At 37.8% G+C, this 22,870-nt stretch overlaps 1 protein-coding gene across 1 annotated transcript in view; it reads left to right on the forward strand.

Moving 5' to 3' along the window:
• Positions 1 to 1,766: 1,766 nt before the first annotated feature.
• The window catches only part of si:dkey-43k4.5 (potassium voltage-gated channel subfamily S member 2), a 32,985-nt gene continuing 11,881 nt past the window's right edge, over positions 1,767 to 22,870 (forward strand). The window contains exons 1-3 of the mRNA XM_035948051.2: positions 1,767 to 1,986; positions 19,385 to 19,562; positions 20,430 to 20,563. Coding sequence (XP_035803944.1) covers positions 19,392 to 19,562; positions 20,430 to 20,563 — 305 coding nt within the window. The 5' untranslated portion in view covers positions 1,767 to 1,986; positions 19,385 to 19,391. The remainder of the gene's footprint in view (positions 1,987 to 19,384; positions 19,563 to 20,429; positions 20,564 to 22,870) is intronic.

The raw sequence follows: 22,870 nt of genomic DNA on the forward strand, positions 1-22,870 counted from the left end.
TAAATGGAAAATGGAAAGGTGAGATCTGTAATGTTTGGAAATCCAACCATCCATCCATCCATTATTGGAAATTATATGAATTTAATCTGCAAAACAAGAAAAGTTTCTAATTGAGATTTTATGTTTTATGTTACTCTTATATCTGGAAGTGGGAAGTTTGTGTTATTTTTGACAGATAAATAAATTAGAAAGTGAAATTACTTTTTTGTCTAAGAACCCCAGAAGCAGGTTGTTCAGAATGTTTCACAAAAAACATTCAAGTAATAATAGTAAAAAAACATTTTGTGATGAATATTTCACCAGTTCCTACACAATTTAAACTGTTTTATGACTGATTTGTCATTTATAATTCATAGTTTTGTAAATCACTGTTATTTTAGGGCAACATTTAAAACATCCAGTGTGGTTTCCAGTAGAGACATGGGTTGTTAATTTAACTATTAAAACTACATCCTCACAATTTAATGTACTTTACCATGTGTGGCATGGAATCCATTTAAGTAGGAAGAAATGGAAAAAAAAACATCTATACTTGAGAAATTAATCTGAACTTATACAGCTTGTGGATCATTCCAGAACTAGAAGACATTTTACATCAAATTAATCCATGTAGAAAATACTAAAACATGCAGTTGTGTAAATGTTCTTGACCTGAGACTAAATCTAAAAAAAAAAACTAAGAGAAAAGAATGTTGAAAATATTTTTAAAATACCAAATAAGTCTGGAGTTCCCCCTAAAATGATATTTTTCTCTTGTCCCACCCCCTGATGACCAAACTGAATCTCTAATAAAACAGTTCACATCAATTTAAATCTCCTTTTTTTGGTTTTATTTTTTTCATTGATGTCTCTTGTAATTGTGGGAAATAGTTTTTTTCATCAACATAATATTTTAAATAATCATAATTATTCATGGAACTTCCCACAACATGTTAGCATAGCCTGTTGATGACGTTTTTGTCGTTTTGTATCTCGTTTTTTGTTGCTTTCTGTCTTGTTTCTGTCATTTTCTGTCTTGCTTTTGGCGTTTTCTGTCTTATTTTTGCTGTTTTGTGTCTCATTTGTGTCATTTTGTGTCGTTTTTGCCATTTTCTGCCTCGTCTTTGTCATTTCATGTCGTGTTTTTGTCACTTTCTGTCTTGTTTTTGTCATTTTGTCTCGTTTTTTTGGTCATTTTGATGAATATGTAGCAGAAATTTGTAAAAGAGAAGGCTTATTTTTCCAATATTTTGAAGCCAAAATCTCCTCCAGTTCTGGACTGACCCTTGTTTCTTTTTCAAACTGCAGTTCATTGCTGACCTGTGAGACGCTGTGTTTATACTCTGAACAATTTTATCTTAATGACAAAAAACTGTAAAGTCAGCTGCAGAGGTTAGTAAGAAGCTTAATTAGGTCTCTGTGGATATGAGAGGCATATTAAATATTTTTTTTAAAAAACGAGTTGATGAAATTGCGCCTGAGATTTGAGCAGATTTCATTAAGGTCAGCACCGTGTTGGACCTCAGGTGGGAGGAAGACTCTACTGATGCACGGTAAAGAGGAAATTCTAATAATAACAACCACCAGGCCGTTTAAAAGTTATGGAGTGCAGCATATTAAGTCCCTGTGCATGCATAAAAATGAAAACTTTACAGGTCTATTATTAAACTTGTTCCATATCAACCGCTGAGTGCCGTAAACTCATCGTAAACCCAGCTGCTCCTCTGTGTTAAAGCGGTGTCTCGTTCGGAGATGTTCGGAATCCGGCGGAAAAAGCCGAAGTGTGCCTCTGAGCGAGAAGGCGGACTGGTAGGGACTCAGAGGGAGAAAACCTGCGAGCCAACAGCTGACTGTTTCTCCTGTCGACCTTTCCGAGGTAGAAGGAAGGAGCAGCTCAAAGTTTGGAGCAGGAGGAGTCGCAGAGTGAGGCACTTTCTAAACGTGGAGGTGTGGAACTTGAACGCATCATGGGGTGAAGGATGCAGAGCGTCGTGATTAAACTCACAGGTAAGTCAACAATTTCACACTTTTCATTCCCTCTGAAGCCTGTGTTGTTTTAATGAATCCTCACTTCCTGCCTCTTTCACCTCGTGTCACGTTTCTCCGTGTTGTTCCTGTGAGCATTTCTTTATTTTTGAGGCAGTTTGTTGATGAAGGAGCTTTTTTTTCTCCCTCCGCTGTGATTTGAAGCCGCAGTGCTGAATTATAGATCAACTTTATTTCTGTATGTGGCTCCCAGGGGAGCTCAGCATGGGCCCTTCATGCAATTATAGACTCACACACAGACACACTCTTATTTAGTGTCTCTTCCTTGTGTTTGGTGATTGGACACAATGAAAAAGTTATCATCAGTAAAAACTTTTTACTTTTTACTACTTAGTCTATTCTTTATTATATCCTATTATTGTATAATTCTATTGCTGTTCTCTGGTCTATTTAAGATTACTGTTCTGAGCTACTGTGACAACAAAGTTTCCCTTGTGGATGAATAAAGTCTGTCTAAGTCTAAGTCATAGAAGAGCCCATTTCAGACCTAACATTACTGGCTGTGCTGCGTTCAGGGTCCGGACGAATAAAATCAGAACATAATAACCGATAAATAATGACAACTTCACTTTTTTCTCCTTTGTTTAACCCTTATATCAGGGGTGTCAAACATAAGGCCCGCGGGCCAAAACCGACCCACCAGAGGGTCTAATCCGGCCCGTAGGATGACTTTGTAAAGTTTAAAAATAACAGAGGTGAAAATGACTCCTTACTGTGAGGATACTTAAAAACATTGAACACTGAGCATGATAATATGAGTGAGCAGCTTCAGTACGACTGAGTCTGGTTTGTTGCTGCTCTCACAACTTTTATGCATTTTGTATGTATACATTTTCTACATAAATGTTATAAAATTATAAAAATGTTATGATTAAATGCTCTTTATGGTATCAGACTACTGTATAACTGCGTGACTGTAAACTCATTTAACCCAATGGACTCAGTAAATTTCCATGATTAACTTTGACCATAAAAATATAACAAGTTGGTCCTGCAAGCAGCAGGCTGCTCACAAACTGATAATACCACTGCAACTTATGTGCCTGTATAAAAGCTAAACCGTGTCTTTTTATTGTCAGTTACTTGGCCAGACTGTGTTCTGTGTTTGTTGATTTCTTGTAAAACACTTGCTTTGGCTTGAGAGACGACTCTGAGTGTTCTTTAGGGCAAACAGTATTCCACAGAAGAATTTTCTTCACAACTTACAAGACAGGGGATAACTTGACCTTTTCCTTAATAGTTCCTACTTTAGTTTGTGTGGTGTGTCAGGATTACTACACAGATGTGGAAATAAATGGGAGTTTGAAATAATTGAAAGTTGTAAAATACTATATCGTTCGGTTCCCAATACCTGCGACTAAATGTTTTATTCCTTTGTAGACACTCTGGTCTGTAAGTTGTGATATACAAATGATAAACTGAGGGTTAATGTTGTTGAAAGTTCATTTATTTTGCTGAAGGAATTTCAGGTTTTTCATAATGTTTTGTACAATAATAGTTCATTAAATTTGAACATTGTTAGAATGTACTTTTTTGCACTAAAACAAAGGGAAACGTTTGGAGTTGAGGTTATTTTTAGGTTATTATACTGTGATTTTATTGGTCTGGCCCACTTCAGATCATATTCAGCTGAATGTGGAACCTGCATTAGGTGCATGAATGATTGGACTCTACACTCTTCCATAAGTGGGTCAGAAATGGCCTCTATAAAAACCAGTGTGTTTTATGCCATTTCTGTTATTTTGGTTCAGAATAATCATTTGTATTATTTGTTTGTGTTATATTTTTGTCCACACAAGAATGATTTCATGTTAGAAATATGTTTATTTTTCACTTCATAGCAGATTTTGAACATTCTGATAATTGAAATAGAAGAATATTCCACAGCACAGCAATAGAACGTCAACATCCTTTTTGTTGACATTGTTCCACTCTTTTCCTCCAGCTGTTGCTGCTGTCCGTCCCTCCATCACCTCCGTCTGATATTATCAGTGATGAACAGCTGGGTACTACAAATATTACAATTTCTTTAAAAGTATTAAAGGTAACTTAAAAATTTAAATTGAATGATATTAAAAACTGTTCTTTGAGGAATAGCTGGTAAATTAAATGATTAAAAACTATTGCAAGAAAACGACCTCATGGGGTCATTTTTGACCCACTTATGCATGTAAGGGTTAAGTGCAAAAAAAAGTATGTTCTGAAAATGTTCACATTTAATGAACTATCTTTTTACAGAACATTATGAATGATCTGAAATGTATTAAGAAAAATAAGTGAAATTTTAACAGTATTATAACACTATGCATTTGTGTATCACAACTTACAGATCACAGTGTCTACAAAAGAACAAAACATTTAGTCTGGAAGTGAACAATATAGTGTTTTATAACTTGTCAAGATCTAGAAATGATTTTAAATTCTTTTATTTCCACATCTGTGTAGTGATCTTGACACACCACACAAACTAAAGCAGGAACTATTAGGAAAAGGTTAAGTTGTCCTCCTGCCTTGTAAATGTTGAACATGTGTACATAAAAATGCATGAAAGTTGTGTTAGTGCATCAACAATAGGGTTCAACCAAACCAGACTCAGTCATACTGAAGCTGCTGACTCACATTATATCACACAGTGTTCAATGTCTTTAAATATTTTCACAGGAAGTCTTCATTTTCACCTCTGTAATTTCTAAACTGTACAAAGTCGTCCTGTGGGCTGGAGTGGACCATCTGGTGGGCCAATGGTGGCCCGCGGGCCTTATGTTTGACACCCCAGCTTTAATACAAGTAACTCAGTGGTTTTATCTTGATAAATACAGATGTTATTGTCAGTGCTGTTATATTCTAGTTTCATTGTCTAAAGCAGAGATGTGCAGCGTGAGGACAGACGTCAGTCAAGGCCTCGTCTGCTCAGAACAACATACCAGTCATTCAAACTAAACAAACCTCAGAGAGTCTGCTAAAAGTTTCCATCTTGAGTTTTCATCCTATGTCCTCCTGTGAAACGCAAGTGGTTTCCTTCAGGCCCAGTTTAAATAACAACATAATCTGGGCTCAAAGGTGCCCTCAGCAGTGTTTTTTATCATTATATCATTTACATGGTTTACATTTAGCTTTTCTCACCAAACTGACATTGTGAATACATCATATTCTTCCTCTCTTTTATTATTATTTTTGCATTCTTGTCGCCAGTTAAAAGGATGTGTTTACTTACACGTCTGCAATAAGCGGCACAGCTCCATGTGACTGCAGCACCATCATATAACTCCAGACAGTCACTAGTGATCAGAAACTCTGCCAGTCATGGAGATACTAGAGGTGTTAGAGTCATGGATGGACATGTGAACGGTCCAGGGAGTCTGGATCAGAGCAGGAGTTCACATTCCCTGTTGGAGAGTCAAAGAAATGATGACAAACAGATGCAAAACGCACAGAGACAAAAAAAAATAAAAAATGACCACAAAGACATGAAACCAACCAAAGAAAACAATAAATAAATACAAAAGTAGACTAACCATTAAAATGACCACAAAGTGATAATAAAAGACAGAAAGCTAAAAAAAGGCTCACAGGGATGAACCTCAGACACAAAACAACAACTATTACAGTAAGATACACTATTATTTCCTTAAAATATTACTTTAATGACTCATGCTTAACTGTGTAAAATACTTTGCAATCAAAGGTACAAATCATATATTTAAATAATGATTAATGAATGCTTGAATTAATGCTGGATGTGTCTTAAATTCATGTTGTTAAATGATTAAATGATACATTTATGCTAAATGGATCATCAATGGTCCTTCTTATAACATACTTTTCTGAGTTTATTTGATTTTAATTTCCTTTAAGGTGTCTTTTATTTCTTCAAATATCATATCATATAACTATAACGCTGCTGTTTTTATATGCCACGTTGTGTTTTTTCGATCCTGATGATTTCATACCTGTAAGTTTCATTTTACTGCTTTGGGAAGCAATCTGTAACTTGGATTTTGAGAAGGACTCTCTAAATAACAGTTATTACACACACACCCACCTCCTCCACCTTTCTATACAGACGTGCTGCTGACTGATGAAGATGACTTCAGGCTTCCACAGTTAGCTGCTGCCAGCTCATGCAGCCGTAAATCACTGAAACCTGATTAAGCAGCAGCAGGGAGACAATGAAAGATGCAGCAGCAGATGAAGTCAGACTGCTGTGGTTCAAACACCATTACATCCACATTAGGTTAACACTTGCCTCTGATACTTGGAGCCATTTCCTACATTCTGCAATCAGAGGCTTGTAACGTCATTACACCACATTAGAGCTTCTCTTTACCTGCAGCGAGGCACTTAGTGCTGCATTAGAGCAGAGGCTCAGTCCTGTAGGGGTCACAACTACATTTGGGGCTGGTCGTGGGTTAGGGTTTTTATATGTACACCAGGAACCATCTGAAACAAAACAGCAATAAAGATAATAATATACACATGATGAAACTTACACAAAATGTTATGAATCTAAATCTAACTTAGTGTCATTTAGAGGAATTCCTAACAGAAAGAAGACACAAATAATGATCCACATATCATCCTCACTTGTTGCTAAGTGATATTAAACCAACACTGGCCAACTGAACTGGATTGGATTATGCTTTTCTGGCAGTAAAATTAACATTGTACTGTTAAAATATCTATATTTTAGGCAACAGCAGGAGCATTTGGGGCCTCTTAGAGCGACTGATGTTACTTTCCACAGTTTTAGAGTCTGATGTGAACTTTATTCATCTGTTGAGTGACTTCATTGTGTAGTTTTTATTGTGAAAGCGTGTGTGCCATGTGGGTGTTTGCACGAGGAGAACAGTAAATGAGCGTATGTGGGAGTTTTGGCTGCATCTATGTGTTTTTTTTAATGATAAGGAGAAAGTTGCTTGTAACGATGGTTTGTGTTGATAGAAAGTAAATCAAGAGTTTCTGGGCAGAACTCTGTTAAAAGTAGTAATAAGACTAATTCCCTGTAAACACAGAAATCATTAAACGTAGCCTTTATGGTTACACTTTGATTTGGTTTGGAGATTTAAAGTCCAATGAGGTCTTCTGGCTTTGATCCAGTGCACATTGTGTTTTGTGGTTAACATTAAAATGTCTGGTACATCAAGTTAATGTTGGGCCATCCGGTCTTAGAAGTACATTTAGCAGAGCAGATGGGATTACAAAGAAGCTCCAACCTTTGGAACAGAATCGAAAGTGAGGCTCCTCCCTGTCAGATCTCTTCATGGGGGTTCTGGTGACTTAGCTGAGAAACGAGAGGGGAGGATTAGAAATCACATGCTGGCCGTAAGTCAGAAAATGTTCACAATTAAAATACATATCTGTAATCCCAGGATAAAGCTCTTATTACCAAACAAACTATGTATTCTCTCAGCACTTTCTAATCCAAAGCTCTGTTCCTACGACTGAATATACATCTTTAAAAACTCTCCACGGATATACAGTTGGATTTTTAAACACAGATAGGCACTGTAGCCTTTAGTAAATGCAGGGAAATCTAAAGAGCTGCTGGTGAACTTCCACACTGCCAGCATTGGTGAACATATGGAACATGAACACAGAGAGAGTGGACTCATACGAGTACCTGGGTGTTCCCCTGAACAGTAACCTGGACTGATCAGACCACACTAGTGGACTTCATAGGAAGGGTCAGAGCAGACTCTATCTGCTGGGGAGACTGAGGTCTTTTGGGGTGCAGGTAGTGATGGTCCTCTGATACCCGAGGCTTCCACACATGCGCTGTAGCTCATGAAGCAAACGTATCGAGCCACTGTGCCGAGGCGTGGTTTGGTCACGTGACTCATGACGTTTGAATCACTTCAGTGACGTTTGAAGCACTCAACTGCTTCGAATCACCTGATTGGTTTGGTTTGTTATGTGAATCACTCAGCGGGATCGAGTGTTCCGGGATAGGAGATCCCTATTTAGTGTTGTTCATTTGAATTGTTTTTCGCAGAATAGATTGTTTTTTTTGCTGTTGTTTTTGCTTTGAGAGTTAGTAGTATGTCAGATTTCATATTTCGTAGAGAATAGATATATATATATATATATATATATATATATATATATATTCCCAACTCACCACCCCCATGCCACAACACCTGGCACAGAACCTTGTCAGGTGCTTAGCTGACAGACTACAAACCAAAGAACAGTTCACTGACTGTTGCTACACTTGTGGCTCTGCAGTTCAAAACTTTTGGATTCACCAATCAGAGTGGCAGCCAGTGTGAAAGAACGTTTAATAACAGAATGCACAACAATTAACATAAAGGATACCAAGCAGCAGTCATCTACGTCACAAGCATCACCACAGCCTCGTCCTCCACCACCAGCAGCACCTTCCACAGGTATTTTTTTTTCTCTTCTGAATAGGGAATGACTGACATTTCTGGTGATGATGATGATGACCTTCAATATCTTTCAGTTCAACTGTGGAGCCTATTAGACGAAGACGCAGGTAGAGCCTGGCAAATGCAAAGCGCCACAGCGAATGCAATTGTAGAAAGAACGGCAGACCCACTGGCTTACTGGGCAACCCACAAAACTGTTTACCCAAACTTGTACAATGGAGCCAAACATTTCCTGTGTACCTCAGCCTCATCTGTAACGTGTGAACAGTTTTTTTTTTTTTCTAAGGCTGGGGAGATAGTGAGTAAAAGAAGAAACTGCTTGAGTCCCAAACAATGTTCCCTGTAATTTTTCAGTCTGAGTGTGAGCAAACACACAAACTCCCTGAGTGTCCCTTGGACCACTGTGAGCAACATCAGACGTGTGCACTGTGGTCACACCAGCATCACATCCATTCAAGTTACATGGTTCATTAAAAGAATCATATTACAGCATTTACATTTCTGTTAAAACACTTTGTCAAGAGGAGCCAGTTGAAGGCTGCAGTGATTTTAGTGACACTACAATGTATAAGAGTGAAGTTATTGAATATTTGTGTCTCTCTTTACTGTTGCAGCTGTTTTGCAAATTGCAGACGGACCCTGTTCACTCCATAGACACCAATGTTATTCCTGTAGCTTGAAAGACAGCTACTTTTGATAAAACTGGGCTTGTAGCACATTGTCTGCCTTACAACGATGGGAAAGAGGCACCGTTTATGTTTTGACAACCTATATCTAACGAGTTATTGATGCTGGAAGTCTGAATCTGTGAATATCTTTCCAACTTTACTGAACTTGGGGCCACTACCACCTAAGGAGTGATATATTTAATTTTGAAAAAAGCATTTAGCCATACTTAAAGCTTTAAGTGCTTTATTAACACGGAACTAAAAATTGTGTATTGTTTTATTATCACAGGTTCTGTCTGAAAAGAGGTGGCATCATTTTAAACAGTGAAATCAAACTAACAAAATGTAATGACCAACCAGTGAGCAATACTGGATTCTGCAAAAACATAAACAACTTTTTAAAAATCTAAATCTTATCTAAACACAGTTAATGTATTAACTTATTTTTGTGTGTATGCATGTATTTATTGATTTATTTAGTACTGTTAACATATCACAGTTCTGAGTGAGTTTTTCTTAAGATAGGCAAAGGCCATTTATTGATTACATATAGGCTGTTAAATGTTTATTAAAAACTAAAAAGCATTAAAAAAAAAAAACAACAGGCATTTATTGAGTCACTAAAATACTGTAGAGTACAGACCACATCAGCATGATTATAAGCATCCTCTGGTAAATTAACAACCAGATACTGATGTCTCTCACCATATGGACTTCAGGAGATGACTGGGGGATGATAAACTGTGACCTACTGGTTGGGTTCTCTCTGTTCTCATGTTTCTTACATGTTTGTCCCCTGACAGCCGAGTCCTAATGTTTTTTGAGCAACACACCATACTATGACATTTTTACAATGAGGGTTCTACTATGGAACCAGTTTGACATGTTCAGGTGTTCTTTGTGTGAAAACTCAGAGATTTCAGGTATCAGAAGGTGGTTTTCAACTTTCTTTGTTAACTTTCTGCTTCAACTTTAAACTAAATTTCCTTCACTAACCCAGCCCTCTGGACTTCCAGGAAGCTGTGTTCCTATTGGCTGTCCAGGTGGCTGCTTGGTGTTATCAGGAACACCTGAGCAGCTCACTGTCTTCCTGCTTTATTTAGCTGCAGACAAACATTTCCTCTGTTTCTCTTCACCAGTGAACTGGGTTTGGCTCCTTTGCTTTAGTTTGTTCTTTAGGCGTTGGCTTGCAGCTTCCAGCAGTAAAATCGTCTTTAATGTGTTTCTTGGTGTGTTTTACGGCTTTGTACTGGATAGTTGTCTTGGTAAATGTGGTTCTTCAGCCACAGTTAGCACATGGTGCTAATGTGTGCAGTGATTAGTGGATTTGGTGCAGGTGAGTTGTGTCTTTATCTTGGCTGTAGTGAGTCTTTAGAGGTTTTTGGTCAGACACATTCTGTATTCTTGTTTGAGAACCAGCGCTGGTTGTCCAGAAGGTAAGAGTTCCTGTCCTGATCCTCTGTTCTCAGAGGTTCTCTGGTAGGCTGCAGGAGACTTTAGTGTTTGGGTTGTGCTAGTTTGGTTTTTGTATGGTTTCATTTGGACGACTATCTTGAGGCTCCTCCATGTGGTTTAGTGAGGTTTTCTGGAACAGTTCTACAAAGCAACCTGCAGCAGAAGAGACTTTGAGAGTTTTTAGGAAGTTCTGGAGACCAGACTTTTGAGCAGCAGAAACATTTGTCAGCAGTTTGAGCAGGAGAAGGTGAGCTTCAGAGTAGAAATGAGACAGAAACCTTCTTGACCCATGTGGTGAGGTCCTGTACCAAGAGTTTGAGCAGGTTGTGAAGAGTCTGTAGTTCTTTAGTCTGAAAGCACAAGAAGAGTCGACTCATTAAAGGAGAAAACAGGAGATATTGTTGGTTCTTCTGTCGCTCTGCAGTTTCCTTAGACTGAATATCCAGTTTATATTTTAAATGATTTCCCATGTGAGCCCAAGAAGACTTCAATAAACTCCCTCCATCCCCTGGACACAACATATTTTATTACCATGTTAAATGGTTTTTTTGTTTGTTTGTTTTTTTTTGTTTTTTTTTTTATGTTTTTGAGTTTTAATCATAGTTTTTTCTCTTTGCTTGTTTAGTTTTGTCATCTGTGCAAAAGGTGCTAAACAAATAAAGTTGAATTGATAAACTGAATAATTGACTAACTCATGATTGTGACAACAGAATTATTTTCATTGTGATTTAAGGGTTTATTTCATTTTTAAGGTTGGGGTTAAAATCTTGACAGAAAAAGAAGATTAAAGAAATAAACTACATAACAAAAAGCAATTAAATCAAACAAAAAAAATTAATACAATAAAACTTTTGAAAAGTTTTATTATTAAAAAGATTTAAGAAATTTAAGATGTAATTTTCTAATTGAACATTTAATTTTTTATTAAATGTTTTGTCTTTTTAAAGGTTTAATAATCTAATTAAATGTTTTGCATTTTTTAAAATGTTTAATATTCTTCAATTTTATTTTTTAAATGTTTAATTATGGAAAATATTTTATCTGTAATTTTTAATATTTGTATTTTAAAAATTTTGTTTAATTTCATAATGACATGTATTGTATGTTGCTGAATTATCTAATTCAATATTTTGTCTGTTTAATAGAGTTAAACATTAAATACAATTAAATTATATGTACATATACCACCTTTTAATGTTTAGTTTTCTTTTTAAATGCCTCATTGTATTTTCTGTTTAATTCCTATTTGAAGTTTTATTGTCTTTAAGATGTAATTTTCTAATTAAACGTTTAATTTTTGAATTAAATGTTTTGTCTTTTTAAGGGTTTAATAATCTGATGAAATGTTTTGCATTTTTAAAAATGTTGAACATTCTTCTTGTTTAATTGTATTTTTTAAATGTTTAATGATGGAAAATACCTTATCTGTAATTTCTAATATTTGTATTTTAAAAATTTTGTTTAATTTCATAATGACATGTATTGTATCTTGTTGAATGATCTCATTCAATATTTTGTCTGTTTAATATAATTTAATGTAATTTAATGTTTAACTCTATTAAACAGACAAAATATTGAATGAGATCATTCAACACGATACAATACATGTCATTATGAAATTAAACAAAATTTTTAAAATACAAATATTAGAAATTACAGATAAGGTATTTTCCATCATTAAACATTTAAAAAATACAATTAAACAAGAAGAATGTTCAACATTTTTAAAAATGCAAAACATTTCATCAGATTATTAAACCCTTAAAAAGACAGAACATGGGTACTCGTATAGCTCAACGGGTTAAGCGGGTGATCCATGTACAGGGGCTGGTCCCTGACGCAGCGTCCTGGGTTCGAGTCCTGCTAGTGGCCCTTTGCTGCAAGTCTTCCCCCGACTCTTTTCCCCCGTTTCCTGTCTGTCTCTCACTACACCTATCCAATAAAAAGACAAAACATTTAATTAAAAAATTAAATGTTTAATTAGAAAATTATATCTTAAAGACAATAAAAGTTCAAATAGGAATTACACAGAAAATACAATGAAAGATTTAAAAAGAAAATTAAACATTAAAAGGTGGTAAAACATTTAAAAAGAAAAACCTTAAAGATTTAATCAAAACATTAACAGACTGTCTGAAGGTTCAAACTAACAGAGAACTACTCAAGAACTTTTAAGATTTCAGTCCTCAGACTGTGTGAAGGTTCAAACTAACAGAGAAGTACTCAGGAACTTAGAAGATATCAGTCCTTGGACTGTCTGGAAGTTCAATCTAACAGAGAACTACTGTGGGACTTAGAAAATTTCAGCCCTCAGACTGTGTGAAAGCTCAGGTCCTGAGGACTTGGGAGGTCTGGAGGCTTGAAAAGTCTTGGAACTGAGGGTTCAACCCTCCAGCACAAAGGCTGAAGTCCAACCTCCTGAGAAAAACGATCGAGTCGAGACTCAAGTTAAAAAAACTCGAAAATGGCAAAAAAATAGATGATAAATGCGCAAAAAAAAAAAAAAGTATCTGAGTGAGTAGCTCAGGGGTAAGAAGAGAAACGTGCTCTTCAATAGTTACTGTCATTATTATTACTAGTAATATTATTTTTGTGTCCAGTGTAGTCAAACAGGAATGTGTGCATGGCGAATCAAATCCAAAACAATCCATGAACCAACGACCATGTCTTGATTGCACTTCATATTATTGACCACTAGATGTCCTACTCGAGCACTGTGTGTCATTGAGGCCTCGAGTAATGAACCATGTTTTGAATGAAGTGTCGAAGCTTCAACAAAGCCTCGATCAGCCATCACTAGGTGCAGGGGGCGCTCCTCAGGACATTTTTACTCTGCCAAGGAACACAGTGGAGTTCTGTGATGATCGGCGTATGTTTGTCCGTCCGTCTGTCTGTCTGTCTGTTCGTAACATTACTCAAAAACAGACTAACGGATTTGGATGAAATTTTCAGGGAAGGTCAGAAATGGAGGGACACTAAGCTGTGTGCGTGTGCAATTGTGTACTGCTGACATGGTCTCCGTGCACAGAAAATCTGCGCTACGCACCAAAAAAATCCAACCTAAACTGAAAATAAAATAAACACGTAACAATTCATTCTGTGCTATTTTTTAATGTGAGTCAGTGAGTGACTGGTGACTGGCTGCTCCAGCCAATGATGCGATTCACATACGTATTTAAGCAGCTAATCAACGTCATTGACAGGCGTCATTATGTGCAGCCACCGTTGTTCTAGCTACCAGAGTGGTGTGGCTGTATTGAATCAATACAGGACACAAATTGTTCCGTATTTTCATAAATGCCCCGTACACGTCTGTCACACACTCATCAAAACTGTATAATGAACAAAATAAAACACAGGAAATATTAAGGGCAGCCAATGTCATCTTCGTAGGACCTTTGTAGCGAGGACCCGATGCCAGGTCCAGTGGACAGACTTCAGACGTCTCTGTGTGTCCGGTCCTGTCTCTGGTTGCCTGGTTACAGACGCTGCTGCACCCGCACGTTTAAAAATGTCTACATCTGAAACTCCACCACGTCTAAAGAAGCAAAAACGTTTGCAAATGTACAGACTGGAGTGGGAAGAGTGGAACCCCTGGCAATGGATACAAGGCAAACTGTGTTTATGTTGCTCATGGATTAGCTGAAGTAAGGCAGCATCAGGAGACAAACATGGAGGAAATATGAGAACAGAGAGAACCCAACCAGCAGGTCACAGTTTATCATCATCTAATCATCTCCTGAAGTCCATATGGTAAGTGGACATCATGATGAGATCAGCTAGATTTCCTACAGTATATGGCTGTGAATTTACCAGAGGATGCTTATAATAATGCTGATGTGGCCGTAGACTCTACACTATTTTAGTGACTCAGTAAATGCCTAAGTTGTTTTTTGTAAAAGGCTTTCTAGTTTTTAATAAACATTTCTTTAATAGCCTATATGTAATCAATAAATGTCCTTTCCCTATCTAAAGAAAACCTCCCTCAGAATTCTATGTTAACAGTACTAAATAAATCAATAAATACATGCATACACACATAAATAAGTTAATACATTAACTGTGATAAGATTTAGATGTAGATGAAAAAAAATGTCTATAGAGAATTTCTTTGTCCAGTTCTCTGCATTCAGTTGTTTATGTTTTTGCAGAATCCAGTATTGGTCACTGGTTGGTCATTACATTTTATTAGTCTGGTTTCACTGTTTAAAATGAGGCCACTTCTTTTCAGACAGAACCTGTGATAATAAAACAATACAAAATTTTTAGTTCTGTGTTAATAAAGCACTTAAAGCTTTAAGTATGGCTAAATGCTTTATTCAAAATTGAATATACCACTCATTGGATGGTAGTGGCCCTGAGTTCAGTAAAGTTGGAAAGATATTCACAGATTCAGACTTCCAGCATCAGTAACTCATTAGATATAGGTTGTCAAAACATAAACGGTGCCTCTTTCCCATCGTTGTAAGGCAGACAATGTGCTACAAGCCCAGTTTTATCAAAAGTAGCTGTCTTTCAAGCTACAGGAATAATATTGGTGTCTATGGAGTGAACAGGATCTGTCTGCAATTTGCAAAACCACTGCAACAGTAAAGAGAGACAAATATTCAATAACTTCACTCTTATACATTGTAGTGTCACTAAAATCACTGCAGCCTTCAACTGGCTCCTGTTGACAAAGTGTTTTAACAGAAATGTAAATGCTGTAATATGATTCTTTTAATGAACCATGTAACTTGAATGGATGTGATGCTGGTGTGACCACAGTGCACACGTCTGATGTTGCTCACAGTGGTCCAAGGGACGCTCAGGGAGTTTGTGTGTTTGCTCACACTCAGGAAAAATTACAGGGAACATTGCACAAGGACCAAGTGATTAGATTTTGGCAGTGATGCGGCTTATAGTCTGGATCCACGGATTTGTTGAAGATTTCTGTATCATTGTGAGATAGCATCACTGTAACCATGACAACAAGTGAACACTACGTCAGCTGCCTGCTGATGATCACATGACTGTGATCCTACTATAAATCCACCACTGAGGACTTATCAGGACTTATCCATCAGAAATGATACAAGGAAAATGTGATTAAATTGTGGGGGTGTTTCTGAATCCCATCACTTCCTGCCGCCATATTTAGGTCACGTGATTCGGTATCCGTACAAAACATGGACATGCACAACACAAGCCATCTTTTATTAAAGATTTCATTCGTCTGAAATGATGCGACTGAGCAGCCTTAGGAGTACTGTGCTCTCTGAGTGCTTTTCTTGTTTATCACTATTACTATTCAGAAGAGTATAAATATTAAGAAAACAGATGAAAGTAGCTGCTTCTTGCTCTCATTTAGGTTTTACTGCTGATTTGTGTTACTGTGTCTGGACTCAGGTTGTTTTTTCTAATTCTGAGTTCAAATGAGCAGAGTTTAGGATGTTGTGTCACTTCACTTTGATGGTGATGATCATGCAAATTTTCCACAAGATCCATGATGATTGAAATCCAGAAAAACAGAAATACATGGCAAAAATAGCTTACTTTCAATATTTTAGAGGCCACCACAGTTTTACAAATCCTGTTTTCAGAGGAGCTCATGTGTTAGTAAGAGGAGCCAGACTCCCTCCCCTGCAGTTCACACCCTGCTGTGACCCAGAGGAACTGTAGGCTTTAGTGGGTTTTGCAGTTTTTGGACTACAATAAAAGAACAAGACATATCAAGCAGGTGTTGGTTTTGGTCTTTTCTTGATGAGAAGAGCAGCGTGTGCTTCTACATTTTAGTACATGGCATCTCTAAATATTTTTTCTTGCCAGGACTTCAAAGTATTAATATTCTGACAATAGTTTTGTTGGAATTAGTAAATAGACAGATCAACCACAAACTTAAAACCACCTGCAGGTTTCCACTGAAGCAGGCCTGGACTCCACAGACTTCTGGAGGTGTTCTGGGGTATCGGGCAACAAGACGTGGAATCTGTGAGGTGGAGATTTATTTCTCCAGCACATCCCACAGATGATCTGTTGGATTGAGTTCTTTTTCATGTTCCTGTAACCCTTCCTAAACAATGTTTGTAAGTAAGTAAACATGTATTTCTATATCACCTTTCACAGATGCAAAATCACAAGGTGCTTTACAGCAATAATAATAAAACAAGGACAAAAACAAAAACAGTAATGATAAAGGTAATAAACTGTTAAAACAGGTGAGAAACAGCTAAAATACAGTATACCAAAAACAATAAATAAAATAAAGCAGCTACAGGTCAACCTAAAGCCTGTCGGAATAAAAAAGTTTCCAGCTGCCTCATAAAAGCTTGACAGAAATCGACCGATCTCAGCCGTAGAGGAGGAACATTCCACAGTTTTGGTGTAGAGTTTTGAAAGCATAGTCACCATACTGTATCATACCTGGTTAGAGTAGAGTAACAAGTCATTTAGGTAGCCTGACCTAAGAGCTCTGTTCAGGGCGTCAGGGTGAAGGAGGTCGGAGATATACTGTAGAGATTGGTCACGTAAAGTTAACACCAGCATTTTAAAATGAGAATTGATGGGGAGCCAGTGAAGAGAGGACAGGACTAGGGTGATGTTCGATCTCCAGTTAGTTCCTGTTAAAAGACCAGCAGCTGCATTTTGGACTGTTTGAGGGGGGTTTAGAGAGGATTGATTTAAACAGGTAAAAAGGACATTACAATAATCTAAACAAGATGAACTTAAATGTAAAATCATCTCCAGTTCCACCTTGGATACCATGGATTTTTATTTAACTATGTTGCGCAGATGTAAAAAACAGGAGCATGTTAGCTGTCTGACATGGTTGTCTAGTGACAGACTGGTCAAAAATCACAGCTAGATTTCTAATGCATGGTTGAACACAGTCTCTTAATGGCCCATATGCATTATTAAATTATGGTGGGATTCGTCATCATGGTTACCCAGAAAGTGAAGAAACATCGAACATGATGTCCGTGTAGTTTCTCATTCATCCAGGTCATGGTTATCCAAAGTTGTTAAAATCAATCCAACTGGACTTTCAGAAGGTTCCGTGAAGACGTTTCACCTCTCATCCAAGAGGCTTCTTCAGTTCTGGTGGTGGTTGATGTTGCCTCAGCTTATAACCCCTGTGAGGTGTGGTCAGTGTTATTCACATCCCGATGACCATTGCCAAGGCCCACCTGGCTCCTCAACGATGGTCGTTGGGAACCAGGGAGTGACACAAAGGGGGTCGTTGAAATGCGAGTTTCACCGAGCCCTCGTATGCTAATGGTGGTCGTTAGCATGAGCCACCTCACCTGAGTCATTCTGCTGAGTAGTTCTTTTGGGGAGTTTTGAAAGGACCTGATTGTAAAATGGCGAAAGATGATGTCGCAGACCACCTCCCCTGTTTCTTCACTTTCTGGGTAACCATGATGACGAGTCCCACCATAATTTAATAATGACTGGTTGGTCAAAAAGGAGCAACTGTAAGTCATTAAAATAAAAAGCAAAACATATTTGTAATACATTACAAACAAACTTAAACCAGCATAAAATTATGAAAATGTCACTGACAGTATAGATTAGCTGTATAGGAGCCATATGCTGCATATACACATGTGGACAAAATTGTTGGTATTTTTCTGTTAAAGACAGAAAAACCCACAATGGTCACTGAAATAACCTGAAACTGCCAAAAGTAAGTAGTAAATAGAAAATTACTGAAAATTAACTAATGTTGTGGTTCAACAGAAACATTAAAAAAACAAACTAATGAAACTGACCTGGACAGAAATGATGGTACCTCTACAAAATATTGAAAATAATTTGACCACTGGGATACGTTCAATCAAGGTGTGTCCTCTAATTACCATCACAGGTGTCTACAAACTTGTAATCAGTCAGTCGGCCTATTTAAAGACTGAGCTGTTTGGTATCATGGTGTGTACCACACTGAACATGGACCACAGAAAGCCAAGGAGAGAGTTGTCTCAGGAGATTAGAAAGAAAATTATAGACAAGCATGTTAAAGGTAAAGGCTATAAGACCATCTCCAAGCAGCTTGATGTTCCTGTGACTACAGTTGCACATATTATTCAGTCGGAATGTGAATAACACTGACCACACCTCACAGGGGTTATAAGCTGAGGCAACATCAACCACCACCAGAACTGAAGAAGCCTCTTGGATGAGAGGTGAAACGTCTTCACGGAACCTTCTGAAAGTCCAGTTGGATTGATTTTAACAACTTTGGATCGAACATGATGCGTAAGGGTCACATTTCAACTTCCTGAACGGCAGCAGGGAGAGACCATTATTGCATCTCTCTTTCCTTATTTCTTGGCATCTCTACATAATCACTACCAAATAAAGGCAGTCAGTCAGCCCTACAATAAAAGAGTGAATTTTTTTTAGCTTAAATAAAAAAAAAAAAACAAAAAAAAAAAAAAACAAAGTCCCAGTTTAGATTTTACTCAAAGCTCAAAACATCATGTAAATTTTTCGGTGAATTATTTCTTTAGTAATGGTTTTTATATTAAGTAGAATATTGTCCTGACTTTTTTAAAGTGACCAGGCTGCTCATTCAGACATGAAGCCGACACGTTTAGATGTTGTCATATTCATGTCTGAATGTTGTGCCATTCTTTCTGAAATTTGCACCAACAGGGCTGGGTTCTTCTTGAAAATGAGCTTGCTAACCTCAGTGGGATGTACCTACTTAAAAATGTCTTGTAATTGTGTCTACTCCCTCAAGTCAGAAACAATGTAAAGATCTACTTGCTGCAAGGCATAAACCTGTTCTTTAAAATCTGTCCCACCGTGTATTCTTTTCCCCTGCCTGCACTCATGTTCAACTCTGCTGTGTCTCTCCTGCCTCAGTGTAACTATGGTGAAAGAGAATCTGCCCAGCTGGGTCCACCAGGACTCAGATGAAGGTCTGGTCCATGTGAATGTTGGAGGTCTGAAGAGGAGCCTCTGTTCCAGCACACTGAAGAAATTCCCAGACACCAGGCTGGGAAAACTGCTGGCATGTGATTCAGAGGAAGATATACTGCAGGTTGGTCAGCAGTGAATGGATGACAGTATTTTTTACATTTGTCTCATTGGGTTTTGGTTCCAAAGATAATAAACAAGAAAAGCACTCAGAGAGCGCAGTACTCCGCCAAGGCTGCTCAGTCGTTGTATGGTTTTGGATGGCTAAAATCGTGAAAGAATTTGTGGCAGAAATCACAAATCTCCACATTTGTTCAAAATGATTAAAAATTTGTCCAGAACTTTCTCAAAAAAATCCTTTTTTACCATTCACAATCCGTCCAGAATAAGTTAAACATCTAGGATGGCCAATAAAACCAATAAAAACATGTCCAAAATGACTCATAAACTAAGTGTGTTCTCAAAATGTTGTTAAAATATGTCACAAATCACCTCAAATATGTGCAAAATGACTAGAAATTATTTATATTCCAGAATTTGCTGAAAAACATCCTCCTTAACTGTTCAAAACCTGTCCAACATAAGTTACTTGTCTAGGATGGCTTAGAAGGGTTAAAAAAAGACTTTAAAATGTCTTCAAACTCAGTCTGTTTTTGAGTAATGTTACAAACAGACAGACAGACAGACAGACAAACCAACGCTGATCATCACATAACTCTGCCGAGGCTCCACCTCCTTGACGGAGTAATAAACCAATTGTTTTTGTCTGTTTTTGAGTAACATTGCTAACAGACAGACAGACAGACAGACAGACAGACAAACATACGGCGATCGTCACATCACTCTGACGCGTTCATTGGCGGAATAATAAGTGGGTAACTTTGTCTTGAGACACCATAAAACATTCATGTTCCTCTCTTTAGTGGCTCTTTTCTTCATTTAATCTTTTTCATTTTTTTCTACCTCCCCTTCTGTCTTCTCTCTTCTGTAGGTGTGTGATGACTACGACGTGCAGCAGAAGGAGTTTTATTTTGACAGGAATCCTGGCCTGTTCCCTTACGTCCTCCACTTTTATCAGACTGGCAAACTTCACATCATGGAGGAGCTGTGTGTCTTCTCCTTCAGGTGCCTCTTTTCCCACTCAATTCAAGCAGCAGGTGACAATATCAAATTATAATGGAAAATACATGGATCTAATTACCTTTTCTACAATAGGTCGTAAGAGCTTATATTCATATTTTGAGAGTAAATGCCTCAGGTTTGCCCTTGTGTTTGGCATTGTTGCATCTATTAGTGACAATATAGTGTTTTTTCAAAATAAGTCTTCTGTTCCTGTTATGTTTTTATTGGGGAACACTATATGCATGATTTGGCTGAACCAACATAATTGCCGACTCACACCCACCACACACACTAGATTTGGCTCCCTGTGACTTCTTTTTCTTCCATAAAATAAAATTCAAATTAAGAGTCTGTGTTTGACATGGTTTAGGAGATGTAGCTCATCACACATGCTGCCTGACATGCTTACAGAACAGATAATACTGGGAGCTGTGTGTTGTTGCACAAGGAGACTACATCAAAACAAAAGGTGGTACAGCATTTCATTCTAATAAGCAGTATCTCAGAACCTTTTTATTGCACATTGTACTTTTGAAAAAAGTCGCTGCTCAAGGACTTGTATCTGCTGTTTGCTTCTGTAATTTGAAAACCTAAAACAGACACAGATAAATGAACTCTGCAATCCTTGTCCAGCAGAAGAAGGAACAAACAGCCTCAATCCATTCCTTGTAGTTTTGACAGCATGTTTTAGATGGTTCAATTCAATTCAATTTTATTTATATAGCGACAACTACAAGTCAAATTGTGTCAAGACGCTTTACAGAACCCATATGCCTGAACCCCCAGAGCAGCCCTAAGGAGACAGTGGCAGGAAAACACCCTGTTAACAGGGAAAAAAACTCGAGCAGAACCCGGCTCTTTATGTGGGGGGATCCATCTGCTGCTGGCCGGACTGGTTGAGAGGGACACAAGAGGTAGAGAGGTAGACATAGAGGGATAGAGGTAGAGGGGTAGAGGTAGAGGTAGAGGTGGAGGGGGGAAACAAGGAACATATAACATACAGTTGGATACAGTATGTTATGATAGATACATACAAAGTACAAGCTAACATTGAAATTGATTCCTAGTTTACTGTTATGATGTATGACTCTGGCATTAAATATACTACATATATAGTTGGTAAATAAAATTCGAACAGTGTGTAGATGAGCATATCAAGTAAAGCGAGGGTGATGCAGAGTAGATTGGTGGAAATGGGCAGCTGGAAGCAGTGGACTGGAAGAAGGTCAGCAGCAGCAGCATCCCACAGATGGAGATTAGGCCAGTTGGTGGGAGAACCACCACAGATCTGAAGCATCCAGCTCTGGGATCAGGAACACTCGGAGAAAGGACACAGGGAGAAACAGAGTGAGTGTAATGCAATAACGGTATATATATATATTAAATATACTAGTAGATAGAGAAGGGTTCAATGCATCCAGAGAGGTCCTCCAGCAGCCTAGGCCTGTAGCAGCAGAACTAGGGGCAAACTAAAGGGACGTCCAAGAGGAAGACTCCAGCTGACCCCCTCAGGGTCCCCCAGTCAGTCCTAACTATAAGATTTGTCAAAAAGGAAGGTTTTAAGCCTGGTCTTAAAAATAGAGAGGGTGTCCACCTCCAGAACCCAAACTGGGAGCTGGTTCCACAGGAGAGGAGCTGATAACTGAAGGCTCTGCCTCCCATTCTACTTTTAGAGATTCTAGGAACAACAAGTAAGCCTGCAGTCTGAGAGCGAAGAGTTCTGCTAGGATAATATGGTACTATCAGGTCTTTAAGATATGATGGAGATTGGCTGTTAAGAGCTTTATATGTCAGAAGAAGGATTTTGAATTCTATTCTAGATTTAACAGGAAGCCAATGAAGAGAAACCAGTATAGGAGAAATATGATCTCTCTTGTTAAGTCCTGTCAGTACTCTGGCTGCAGCATTTTGGATCAGCTGTAGATATTTCAGAGAGCTATTGGGACAACCTGATAATAAGGAATTACAGTAGTCAAGCCTAGAAGTAACAAATGCATGGACTAGTTTTACTGCATCACTCTGAGACAGGATGTTCCTGATTTTCACAATATTTCTCAGGTGGAAAAAGGAAGTCCTACAGATTTGTTTTATGTGTGAGTTAAAGGACATGTCCTGGTCAAAGTTAACCCCGAGGTTCCTCACAGTAGTACTGGAGGCCAATGTAATGCCATCCAGAGGAACTATATGCTTTGAAAGCCAGTTTCTAAGATGTTTGGAGTCAAATACAATGACTTCAGTCTTGTCTGAATTTAGTAGTAGGAAATTATAGGTCATCCAGGTCTTTATGTCCTGAAGACAATCTTTCAGTCT

This window comes from Amphiprion ocellaris, chromosome 5, assembly GCF_022539595.1.
Source record: "Amphiprion ocellaris isolate individual 3 ecotype Okinawa chromosome 5, ASM2253959v1, whole genome shotgun sequence".
NCBI classification, from domain to species: Eukaryota; Metazoa; Chordata; class Actinopteri; family Pomacentridae; genus Amphiprion; species Amphiprion ocellaris.